The sequence below is a fragment of the Caretta caretta genome, chromosome 18 (genome assembly GCF_965140235.1).
Source record: "Caretta caretta isolate rCarCar2 chromosome 18, rCarCar1.hap1, whole genome shotgun sequence".
Taxonomy (NCBI): domain Eukaryota; kingdom Metazoa; phylum Chordata; order Testudines; family Cheloniidae; genus Caretta; species Caretta caretta.
In genome coordinates this window covers 5,047,584-5,059,862 of record NC_134223.1, presented here as the reverse complement: position 1 = coordinate 5,059,862, position 12,279 = coordinate 5,047,584, and the positions used below count along the sequence as shown (strand labels likewise).

The 12,279-nt window shown below is 53.3% G+C and overlaps 1 protein-coding gene across 4 annotated transcripts in view; it reads right to left on the bottom strand.

The window, feature by feature from the left end:
- The window catches only part of EPHB2 (EPH receptor B2), a 273,181-nt gene that overhangs the window by 16,900 nt on the left and 244,002 nt on the right, over positions 1–12,279 (bottom strand). For all 4 annotated transcript variants that reach the window (XM_048824896.2, XM_048824899.2, XM_048824897.2 and 1 more), the window contains exons 13-15: positions 10,260–10,409; positions 3,763–3,956; positions 1,294–1,449 (exon numbers count right to left, since the gene is read on the bottom strand). In XM_048824896.2, coding sequence (XP_048680853.1) covers positions 1,294–1,449; positions 3,763–3,956; positions 10,260–10,409 — 500 coding nt within the window. The remainder of the gene's footprint in view (positions 1–1,293; positions 1,450–3,762; positions 3,957–10,259; positions 10,410–12,279) is intronic.

The following is a 12,279-nucleotide window of genomic DNA, read 5'->3' as shown; positions in this document are numbered from 1 at the left end:
CCCTAGTCTGTAGCTGTGCATTGGGTTCTTCCGTCCTAAGTGCAGGACCCTGCACTTATCCTTATTGAACCTCATCAGATTTCTTTTGGCCCAGTCAGAGACTTGGAGAAGGCTGAATTTGGGTATGTTTTTATTGGAAACACTGCAACCCCCAGTCACCTGTTTGGCAGAGCTGTGGGGTCACAGTGCTGACATTGTGTTCCCCAGCTTGTGTACCAGTGCTTCTTCCCTACCCAGAGCCTCCCTCTCGCCCTCCTTCAGTTGCTCTGATTGTCCTAGGGCACCTGTTACCGTCATTTCTAAGCTCAGCCTGTAGGCTTCATAAGCCACCTCTAGCAGTCGTGGAGCTGCTGTGGATACATGGACACGTTCAGAACGGTCCCATAGATATTTCCAGGTGAAGAACAAAACAAAAAACCCCCAAACAGAAAAGGTCAGTTTGGCTGTTTGGCTGAATGGGTTTCGATTGACCATCAGCTGTACGTGTGCTCACCTGAAGGCTGCCCTGCCCCAGACCCATAAGAAAACAAAGCATTCCAGTGCTTACAGACAGCCTTACCGCATGGGTCATTAATTCCACTGTCTCCGCAGGGCTTCCAAATTTTGATGCACCTGGCCACAAATCTTTTAATAGACACATCGAGGCCCTAAGGGATTCCAGCAGCCCGCAGCCCACTGGAGCTGGCATTTCAGCAGCCTGCTCGTCTCTGGAGAGCCTGCTATATTGTTGTTACTGTTGGATGGGGGTGGGGGGCATACCATTGTTTCAGATGTGTGCAGGGTTATTTGGAATGAACGGGATACCATCCTGGCTCTCAGAGTCCTTCTTCAGGGAGCGACTTGTATGCAATATGCAAATCTTGTCAGCAATGAATCCATTAGGATCATGGCATCCCAAAGTGCCCCCTAGTGGCAGAAGAACTGCCTTGTGCCCGCCTGTAATGTTTACTGTTCCCCCTTGACATTGTTGTGCTAATTACAGGGTTTGGAGAACCCCATGCAGAACTGCATCTTCATAGGAGGGAGAAAACCAATCGGATAGCATGGAGATGAACGGTGTAGAAATATCTAGTAGACAGATACTCAGCCCGTGGATTAATGAGGAAAAGCAGGAATAGAAAAGATTAGAAATGATTGGGGGGATTGTTTTCTTTTTCTGGCAAAAAATTATTAATATTGCGTAACGATAAGATTAATATAAAGCTCAGAAACCTCAAATCTGATAATGGCCAATTGTTGCAAGAATCCTGAGGTCTTTGCGTCTGGTTTGTAACCACTGCTATTGGCACTTACTCCATGGTCATCTGTGACACCACATCAAAGGTGGCAAAGCCGGCACTGGCAAAGCTCTCCTTGTACTGGCCCATCTTGATGGCATCCAGCCATTCATCCACTGTGTTGAAACTGGTGTAATCAGGGATTGTGCGGTCCAGTAAAGGGAGGTTAATCCTGAAGAAGAGAGACCGAAAATGAGCAGAAGTTAGTGGCAGCCTGTGAGGGGCTTTCTTTACCCTTTGTTGGCTGTGGAAGGTGGGGCAAACCCTGGAATGCCCCTGCAGCAAGTTCATTCATCATCTGTCCCTGTGTAGATGACTTTACCCAAGCGTGGACCAACAGTACAGAAAGCTGTGGGGCTGGATAAAATGTTACCCTTCCCTTCCCCTTAGCAGCTCAAATTTAGATCTATCATGGGGAACAAATATTTAACAATGGCCTCTTGAATCTAGCAGAGAACGATATACCATGATGAAACATAATGGCTGGAAGTTGAAGCTAGAACAATTCAGACTGGATATAAGGTGTAACAGTGAGACTAATTAACCCCCACTGGAACAATTTACCAGGGGTTATGGTGAATTCTTCATCACTGACCCTTTTAAAATCAAGACTGGATTTTTTTCTACATGATATGCTCTAGGAATTATTTTGGCAATGACCTATGATCTGTGTTACACAGAGGGTCAGAGAAGATGATCACAGTGGTCTCTTCTGGCCTTGGAATAGATAACTCTATTAATCTAAGCATATGATGGGGATCTGAGTGCTATCCCCAGTTCTATCCCTGATTTACTATGTGGTCGTGAATACATTGCGTCCCTTCTCTTTCTCAATTTCCCCATCTGTGAAATGGGGACACTATCCCTTGTGGGGGAGGGATAGCTCAGTGGTTTGAGCATTGACCTGCTAAACGCAGGGTTGTGAGTTCAATCCTTGAGGGGGCCATTTAGGGATCTGGGGCAAAAATTGGGGATTGGTCCTGCTTTGAGCAGGGGGTTGGACTAGATGACCTCCTGAGGTCCCTTCCAACCCTGATGTTCTATGATTCTATAATACTGAACTCCAGGGGGTGGGGTTGAGAGGCATGTCTGCACAGGGCTCTGGGGAGCTCAGCTCAGAGATGCAGTAGAAATTAATAGAATTGTTGTACCCCTAAAGGGGATCCCTAGTTTTAGTTGTAACAAAGCAGACCTGTGAGGATAACAATTCATAATGACAAGTCAGTAGCATCTGCAAAGTCACTCACATACTACTGCCTACCCACACTTTCGTCTCCCGTCTACACAATATCTTCTGGCTCCAGCACCCTCTTTCTAGCTCTTCACAGATGTATTTGTCAGAGCAGCAAGGCTGTACTTGACTGTATGCTGGTGCCAGCCCGCACTGCTAGCCGTTTGGCCGCGCCTGCGTTTAAGCAAGCTCCCTCCAGGGCCAATCACTAATGAGGACGAATGTTGCAGGGCTGCAGATATCCTCAGCTCATTAAAATCTGCCTTGTCTCAGGGCTCACTCCCTTTGGTTTGCTCTTAGAAGGGGCCAAGTGCCTGTGAAGTTCGTATTGTTACTGACAAACAGATCTGCCTGGGAAGCGCCAAAGTCTGTTTGCTCCTTCAGGGAGCCTGGTGAGGTTAAGTGGCTAGATGGCTACGAGGAGGGCTAGCCAAGCACTTCCTCCCAGGGACGGGAGCTGGGGGCTCTTGGGGCACAGGAAAGAAAGAAAAAACAAAAGTAAGGGAGCTGCAGAAGTCCCAAATAGTGGCTGGGACGCTCTAGCTCCTTGACTGAACCAGCTCAGGTTTCTTCCTGGTTCTGACCCAGCACAGAGCTCCGGGCCAACCTCTCTCTCCTCCCCAAGCAAGATACCCAGCCCCAGTACCAGCTATTCCCTCATGACACAAAATCAGAGTTGGGAAAGTTCGGTTATTTCTGTAAAAGAAACGAAGCCTCCCTTTTCCTTTTCAGCTTTTTGCAAATCCACCCTGTTATCAAGGGCCTTTCGTCCGACGCCGGGGCCGTGACAGGTTGAAAAGGCAGCCCACTGTCACAAACAGTATCTGGATTTCTGACACTGTCTCCTCCCCAGGATATCTTCTACACATGCTCACCAGGAACTCGAGCCATGTAATGGATCCATTACTTGGCAAAGGTCAATGTCTGGACTAGAACCTGGGTCCTTGGTTTTCTAAGAGAACTTAAAAATGCTGCCCAGTGAGCTGAAGCCTGTAGAAACCTCTTTGTATTCTCCCAGTTTTCTTTGTAACGCATGGCTCGGGACATGTTACAGAGGAGGACATACGCACTGTTAATCCCGACCAAAGGGAGGTGCATCCGCTCCAACCATTGGAAGGCACCGCTACCTGTAAATAATGGAAATGCCCAGGCATACCTTCAGATTTCACAGTCTGGTGTGGACATTGATGGTACCTGGCATTGATGGAGCTCAGTTTGAAAGAGACGCTCAGAGGCGACAGAAGAGATACCTACCCGGAGGAGAGGGGTGCCATGGCTTTCAGGCTATTGGGGTTTCGGATCATTTTGTCTAACGTGTTGACAATCTGCCCGAATTTGGGCCTGTGGTTCCGGTCCTTCTGCCAGCAGTCGAGCATTAACTGGTGCAAGGCGTTGGGGCAGTCCATGGGAGGGGGCAGCCGATAATCCTGCTCTATTGCATTTATCACCTGCAAGACAAACCGCAGTGACACGGTCAATGCAGTGGGAGTAGCAAGGAGGAGTGGGACAGCACAAGTATCGTGTGCCAAAGCAGTGCCCGCTGAATTCGCATTGTTCATCATCTCGTCTTCAGGGAGTACCGGGCATGGACAATCTTAGACCACAGGGGCTGGGTTCCTCTGTCGCACTGAATCACTGGTGACATACCTCTGCAAGCATGGGCAGGTCAGTTATTTTTATGGTAGTGACACCCACAGTGGGAAGGAAACACCTGGTTTGCTCCCTGGCCCCATCCATGGAATGGAGCCTGAGGGGCAGACCTGGGTTACTAATGGGGCAGCTCTGCCACATGTCCCCTCCCCACTGGCAGTGTTCTCTGATCCCTCCATTCTGATGGTCCCCGGCCTTTCTGTGCACTGGTGCCATTTAATCAGATGGGGCTGTACTGACCACGGCCTCCCAGGCAGCTGTGTGTACTTAGGGTATGTCTACACTGCAGCTCGACACCCATGGCTGCCCCATGCCAGCCGACTCAGGGATGCAGGACTGGCTTGCGGGGCTCAGGCTGCGGGGCTCAGACTTCCAGGGCCAGACTCCTCAGAGATGGGAGGGTCCTAGAGCCAGGGCTGCAGCCTGAGCCTGGCAGTCTCCACTGCAATGAAAGAGCCCTGCAGCCCAAGCCCAAGTCAGCTGGCACAGGCCAGCCGCAGGCTTTTATTTGCAGTGCAGACACACCCTGAGCCAGGTCCACACCACTGCCCTGACTGCAGGAGCAACCTAAGCTCCAGCGTGGATAACAGAATGGGGAGGGGGAGGCAGCAGGGTCACCCATGGAGCGGAGGCTAGAAAACCTTTCACAAAAGCCTGCAAGAAAACAGCTGGCATATAGACTTGTGCTGGCATATAGACTCGTGCTTAGGAGCTGCTGCTCGGTTGCCTCTTTGGCTTCTCCATGCCCCCATGTATGCCTGGGGGATGCTGGCCTCTCCATGCATACAGTACCTACATGCATCCCCACGCCCAGTAGGGCTTCCCCTAGGAACATCCTGCCCCTTTCCTTTGCCACCATTAGCAGTGTCTGGCCCGTGCAGCTGCTGCCCTGGCCAGAGTGATGCGGGTGCATCAGAGTCAGGAGGCTGTTCGAATGTGGTATGGTCTGTTCAGAGGGCAGCCTGTTCCTCACACAGAGCCACGCAGCGAGGAAGGCTTCTGGGAAGCTCTCTTGTCATCCCCCTGGGCATCCCCTGGGTTGTGCCCTGGGGCACAGAACTAGCTGGTCGCCAGCGCGACAGAAAGAGGAGACAAAGCGGTGGGCACTTCAGAGCAGGCTGCTCTGGCTCCAGACAAGAGCCCCTTGTGCCGACTAAATGAAATGTCAGAGTCTCAGAGACTGCAGTCAGCTACGGCACTTGCCTAGCAATGAGAGAGAAGGAAGAGCTCACCCCAGAGAAGGTGGCAATGGAAAGGTCACACACGTAACCCTAAGGATTGCTTAGCTACATGAGAACAGCAAGTCACCATATACAATGCAGTACAATACAGTGCAACTCATTCCCTGCTGTGGAGAGAGACCCTGAATGAGAACAACAGGGATACAACGAGTCAGGATTCAGGCAGAACCGTGTGGGGAGCGCAGAACTGGAATAGCAGCGGAAGGTGGGAGATCAAGTCCAAGGTATAGGGTCAAATACGTGTGTGCATGTACCGACCTGTAATGTGAGGCTTGGAAGAGCAGGGGGCTGCCAGTCATAACTGAGGGGCATTGGCAGAGCTGAGGGTGTGCAAAGGGAATCCAGAGGTGAAATAGCAGGTGGGCTACTGGTCAGGATGGAGGGGTACCACGGAGCCGCCCATCTCTGCGTTGAGCCAAGGACTGGAATCGCGGGGGGCTGCCAGTCAGCACTGAGGGACATTGGCAGAGCCCAGGGCTGGGTGCAGGGTGGTGCTGAGGTGCAGTGACAAAGCTGCGTGCAGGGAGAGCTCTGCGCTCACTACAATGCTGCTGGGACACGCCCACATCCTCACAAGTGCTAAACTGTGTCTGGATCCCACAAGCCCCTCGCCCACCATTCCAAGCAGCAGCACTGGCCAGTGAGGATGTGCCCCGCTCAGCCTTTCCGGGCCTAACCTGAGGAATCGCTAGTGTGCTTTGTGCGGCTCTCGGCTCCTGGTCAAGGGCTGGAGAAAACCCTCTCCTGAGAGATGTGAACTGTCCCCTCTCCCTGCTCTTTCTCCGGCTGGCAGATCTATCCAAGACAGAAAGGAGGGAAGGGGGCACACAGGGGGAGTGGGGCTGGGGACAGTCATCACACAGGCATCGGGATTTTGGATCTGGCATTGACCCAGCAAATCCTCACCTACCCAGCTGCCAGCCCTGAGCTCTCTGCCTCACCTCCTCTTCCTGGCTCCTTCCGACTCTCACACCCTGGACTCAGGAGGCTAATCTGCAGTGGGAAGTTTTGGGTCCAAGGTCACGTCAGACCAGACAGACACTAACTTGCACACTCTACAGTGAGGTGGCTAGGGCGCTGGCCTGGGATGTGGCGGACCCAGCTCCAAAGGCCTAAACTCTTCCCAGTTCAGAGCTGAGTTTTTGTCACAGATTATACTGAGTTGGGCTGAACAAGGACTCAAGCCTTGGTCTCCCACATGCAAGGCCAGTGCCCTAACCACAAGGCTATAGCCTGGTCAGAAGTGAGCCACCTCTGACTGCCAGAAGCTGGGACTGGACGACAGGGATTCGATCACTCGATAATTGCCCTGTTCTGTTCATTCCCTCTGAAGCACTTGGCATTGGCCACTGTCAGAGACAGGATACTGGGTTAGAGGGACCATTGGTCTGACCCAGTAGGGCCGTTATTAAGTTTTTATAGAGCTCTGGACTGGTGAAAACTGACATGCCTCTGAAAAATGTTTTGGCTTTGTCAAAAATATTCCAACCACCTCTGCGCCCGTCCCTCAGCAGGTGAGAGGAGGGGGAGGGAGCTGGGGTCTCTCTCCCTGAGAAGGAGGGCGGTGGCCTCCAGACATAACGGAGTTCTTGTGAGCACCTACACCTACATTCCTACGCACCCGCCAGGGAGAGGGAAATGCTGGGCACAGAAGGATGCGTTGGATCGGTGCAGTTGGACGTTGGTTACGCTAGTGTTAACTAGGAAGCCATTTGCAAACACCCCTTTACCATGCCTGACTTATGAACAATGCTACATATCCTTAAGTGCCACTTGCTGGTGCTCTTTCTATTAGCTAATTACACATTCACAAATCTACAGATAACCCTCCTTCATAGAGCACTCCTGGGACACCCCAAAGGGGTGGAATTTGGTGAACTATTCTGTCTGGAAGAGAGGAACTGTGGGAGTGGCTGCATTTCCACGACGAGGAGGTGTAAATCACAGCTATGTCCCTGCACTGAGATAAGGGGGCAGAGCCCAGGGGAATCTCCAGGTCCCAGAGTAAGTGACACACACATTTGGGGCCTCCATCTTGCACTAATGCCTGTTTGCCCCCCAAGGATGGAAACAGCTGACTGCACACAACAGTCTTCCGTCACCAGCCAGAACCATGCCCAGCTCGTGGAGAGCGCAGGATACAAGAATGGCCTGGGAGGAAAGGCTCTGAAAATGGGCTCTAGCAGGGAAAGGACGGGTCGGGGGGTCTCACAGAAGGGTGTCTGAGTCCTGAGGCTTGCTGCGAGGGAATGTCCCAGGCAACAAGGCCTTTACAGTGCAGAATGTTTCCATTTTCCGGTGCTCTGTGCAGGGGCTCTCCTGATCTTCAGCGTCATTGCCTGATAGTGACTGTCCCCAGCTGTGGATCCTTCACAAGGCAGAGCCTTACTGCTAAGCCCATGCTAGTTCCATGGAGCTGATGGGTTTCAATGGAGGGTTAGACTCTGCTGCACCTCCCAAGAGGGAAGAAGGGGCAAGGTGGCTGTGAGGGGGTTTAAGGTAAAAGGAGTGGTGGAGTCGTCTGGGCCAAGAAGGCCTGGCCCTCAGCAGCTGCCCGGCATGCTCCCTAGGGAGGGCCTGCTTACAAGGGAGCTCCGGCAGGGGGAGGAGAGTCTGGTTGCAGTTGCTGAGGCAGAGCAATCTACAGGGGAAGGGTAGGGTTGCCAACTTTCTAACTGCACAAAACCAAATGCCCTCGCCCCGCCCCTTCTCAGAGGCCCTGCACCCACTCCCTCCATCCCCCCTCCCTCCATCGCTTGCCCTCCCTCATCCTCACTCACTTTCACTGGGCTGGGGCAGGGGGTTGGTATGCGGGAGGGGGTGAGGACTCCGGGGTGGGGCTGGGGATGTAGGGTTTGGGTTATAGGAGGGGGCTCTGGACTGGGATCAAGGGATTCAGAGTGTGGGAATGGGCTCAGAGATGGGGTAGAGGGTTGGGGTGTGGGAGGGTGTGCAGGCTTTGGCTGGAGATGTGGGCTCTGAGGTGGGGCCAGGGATGAGGGGTTTGGGGTGCAGGTGAAGGCTGGGACTGAGGGGTTTGGAGTGCGGGAACAGGGGGTTGGGGCAGGGGGTTGGGGTGTGGCCTCTGAGGTGGGGCTAGGAATGAGGGGTTAGGGGTGAAGGAAAGGGTGCAGGGCGCAGTCACCAGGAGAGAGTTTGGGTGCAGGAGGGGCATCAGGGCTGGGGTTGGGGTGTAGGAGGGGGTGCGGGCTCCAGGAGGAAGTTTGGGTGTGGGAGGGGCATCAGGGCTGGCGTTGGGGTGCAGGGATGGGGTTGGGGTGCAGGGTGTGGGCTCCAAAAGGCGGCTCAGGGCTGGGCAGGGGAATGGGGTGCCAAGAGGAGGTGAGGGGTGCGACCTCTGGGAGGAAGTTAGGGTGTGGGAGGGGGTTCCGATCTGGGGCAGGGGTTCGGGGTCTGGGAGGGGGTTTGGGGTGCGGACTCTAGTCGGGCGGCACTTATCTCAGGTGGTTCCTGGTCAGCAGCACAGCAGGACTGACTGGCTTCCGCCCTCCCTCCCTCCCTCCCTCCCTGGCTCCGCATGGCTCCCGGAAGCAGCAGCCATGTCCGGCTCCTAGGTGCAGGGGCAACCAGGCAGCTCTGTGCAGTGTCTACACCCACAGGCACCGCCCCCACAGCTCTGACTGGCCGCAGTTCCCAGCCAATGGGAGCTGCAGAGGCAGCGTTCAGGGCAGGGGCAGCGGCCGGAGCCTCCCTGACCACCCAGGCACCTAGGAGCCGGACATGGCGGCTGCTTCCGGGGAGCTGCACAGAGCCAGGTTAGCCCCACTGCACTGCCGACCAGACTTTTAACCGCCTGGTTAACGGTGCTGACTGAAGCCGCCAGGGTCCCTTTTCTACCAGGCGTTCCAGTCGAAAACTGGATGCCTGGCAACCCTAACCACGACTGTGAGTAAGACTCGGCTGGGATCCCCCTTCCCTCTGACTAAGGGGGGGACTCACAACTAGACTCTGAGGGTGAGCTGGGAAGCAGCACCCCCCCACCGCCGGACTGAAGCCCCGAACTAATGAGATTGTATAAACAGAAGGCTGGGGGCACACCCAACACTGAAAGGAAAGAGGGATGGTAGGAAGCAGCCCAGGGGATGCTGATCAGGTGTGGCAGCCACAAGGGACGGAGCCACCTCTCTCCCCGAGGGCCCTGAGCCAGGACCTGGTTGCGGGGGAGGGCCTGGGTTCCGCTGTCCTTCCCTCTTCCTCCAGCTGCCTGAGAGATCGTGGAGGACACCATGGGGGCAATGAACTGTGACCTTGAGCCTGCGGGCCCAGCAGCGGAGAGGCTGTTTGGCTGCAGCCTGACCACTAGGCCTGCTGGTGCCTGAGCGAAGCCTGCTATAGTGGCTTTATGTCACCGTGGCACCCCCCATATCCTGTGCTGCAGCAGGGACTGAAACCCTCCCCAGTGCCCCGGGGGCCTTCTTTGGACTGCCTATGGGAGATCCCCCTTAGCACTCAGCACTAAAAGAGCACATCCCCCGCCCCCAAAGGGTCCCCTCTCACCTCTGACATGCTCCCTACCCTACAGCTTGCAAGGGGGAGTGGTATAGGCTGCTTATGTCAGCCCTATGCTACTTCTGAGCTGGAGGAATTCTTCTCTGGACCCTTGTACCTCCTGTATGGCCTCTGCACCTAGCCACAGAGACATATATGGGCCTGAGAGGAGGTGAGAGCCAGCCCTATTGTTTCTGCCAAAGGATTTGGCCATGAAGATAACTCTCATGACCAGAGAATCCCCCCAGCATGCTTCAGGCTGAGTTCAGCCTAACCATGTAGGGAGCCTTTGCCTTTTCCATGCCTACGGCAGATTTCAATGTTTCCACCACATCTCTCTTGATAACTTACATCTTGATTGGTCATATCCCAGTACGGCCGCTCCCCATAGGACATCACCTCCCACATGACTATGCCGTAGCTCCACACGTCGCTGGCTGATGTGAATTTCCTATACTGAATTGCTTCTGGTGCCGTCCACCGGATCGGGATCTTCCCACCCTGCAGGAAAGGAACAGAGAGAAGGAAAGTGAGAGAAAGAGAGAAGGATGAGATCTGGAGTCTTTGCATACAATGAACCAGTGAAATGGAGCCACTGGGCCAGATAACTAGAATTCTGAGCAATGAAATTACTAACGTGCCAAAGTTCCTTGACCAGAATTTACCCCTCTCCACACTTACACAAATCAGTACTCCTATGCAGGGTTAGACAAGGACTGCCCTTTTGGAACCAGTGGGCTACCCGGACATGAATCAATTTATTCCTCCCTGTCTTGCAAGAAGGATGAAACCCTGAGCTGCTCTGACTGCAGGCTGCCTACAGACTGGGTTTATATGAGTACCATTCTCCTACAAACTGCTGTGATCTCTGGACTCCCATACCTAAGGCCGCTTGTGCCAATAGATTCATTTGAAGAAAAATTAGTATGTAAAAATATAGAAAATCTTGACTCTTCTCTCTTGAGTTTCTCTCCATCCTCTTGCTGTCAGCTAGTTATCCCAGTGGAAGGATAAATGCTGATATTTAAAAGATGCCCTGTTTAATTGTTCAACATTTGTGGGATGCATGATACTCCTGGGGCTAGAGTTCCCATGCTGGAAGATTTGTGGCTATCTTTTTATTATAGAGGGTCATATAGGTCCAGGTTCTGCTGTTACCCTCATGTAAACAGAGTAAATGCATTGGAGTCACTATTGGTTTAAGCTGGCTGAGGTGAGACAGATCTGGTCCACGTGAATAATAATTATCTACTCCCTCTTACTAGGGGTCCTGTTAGGTGAAACAGTCTCAGACCACTACAGATGCTAGACACAGTAACAGTGCAATTACCCTAAATGCCCTCTGTGGTCTGATGAGACCCACTGAACTTCAGATAAAATGAAAAGCTTTCCAGGTCTGGATTGAGCAGAGAAGGTGCTCCAAGAGGGATCAGATGCAGCATGAGTGCTCAAGGACCCAGACTGGGGACGAGGAAGTTCCAGAGGCCTAGACAGAGAACTTCATCCTAGCATCTTCCAGCCAGTCCAGCCATGAAAGGCAAATACTACTGGCCAGCACTGCATTCCTATAAAACACAACACTCCTCTCTGCAGGGCAGGTGACATTCCCATGCTTCAGGACTGTTGTTCCTCAGCAGAGTCACCCTGGGCCCAATTCATGTCCATTTCAGCACTTCTCCAATCCAGCTGTTACGTGTGCCAGGAGGCAATGGCACACAGGCATGGGGTCTGCACGTGCCATCTCTCTCCCTTCCCACAGGTGCGCCAGCCACACAGAACAGGAGAGCGTGGCAGTGAACCTCAGCTGGGTGGCTGTTACTCAAGCTTGAGCCACTGCCCCAAGTGAGAGCATTTCCCTGGTCCCTCCGCTAGCATGGCAAAGACTCACCCTTACATGGGGCACTTGAGTTTGTGCCTGGAATTCATGATCAGGTGCAAGTCCATTTAGACCAGGTCTGATCCGTCCCCCTGTGCTTGCATCTCTACGCAAAGGGAAACAGGCCTTGCTTACATTAGCACACCTTCTAGGAAAGAGTCCCAATCGCTGGCGGTCTTCTGAATGTCTCTGGCAATCAGACCCTTTGGCTGTCTCTCTCACTGCATGAGGAATCACAGAGAGCAGTAACGCTCCCCAAACTCTGGATGGATGGAATGGTTCCTGTGACCAAGGCAGATGGTTACAACCATGGCCACCATCTCTAAAGGACTGTCGCTGGATCGCTCCTTGAAGAAGAGAGTGAAAGTGGAGCTGTGACTCTAAGACTCGATGCGCATCTGAAGTCAGTGGGAAGGATCCATTTGTGATGGTGCTTATAGGTACTAACAATGCTGCTTCACGCGATACCTCCCCGGCTATACATGGCTTGAGGGA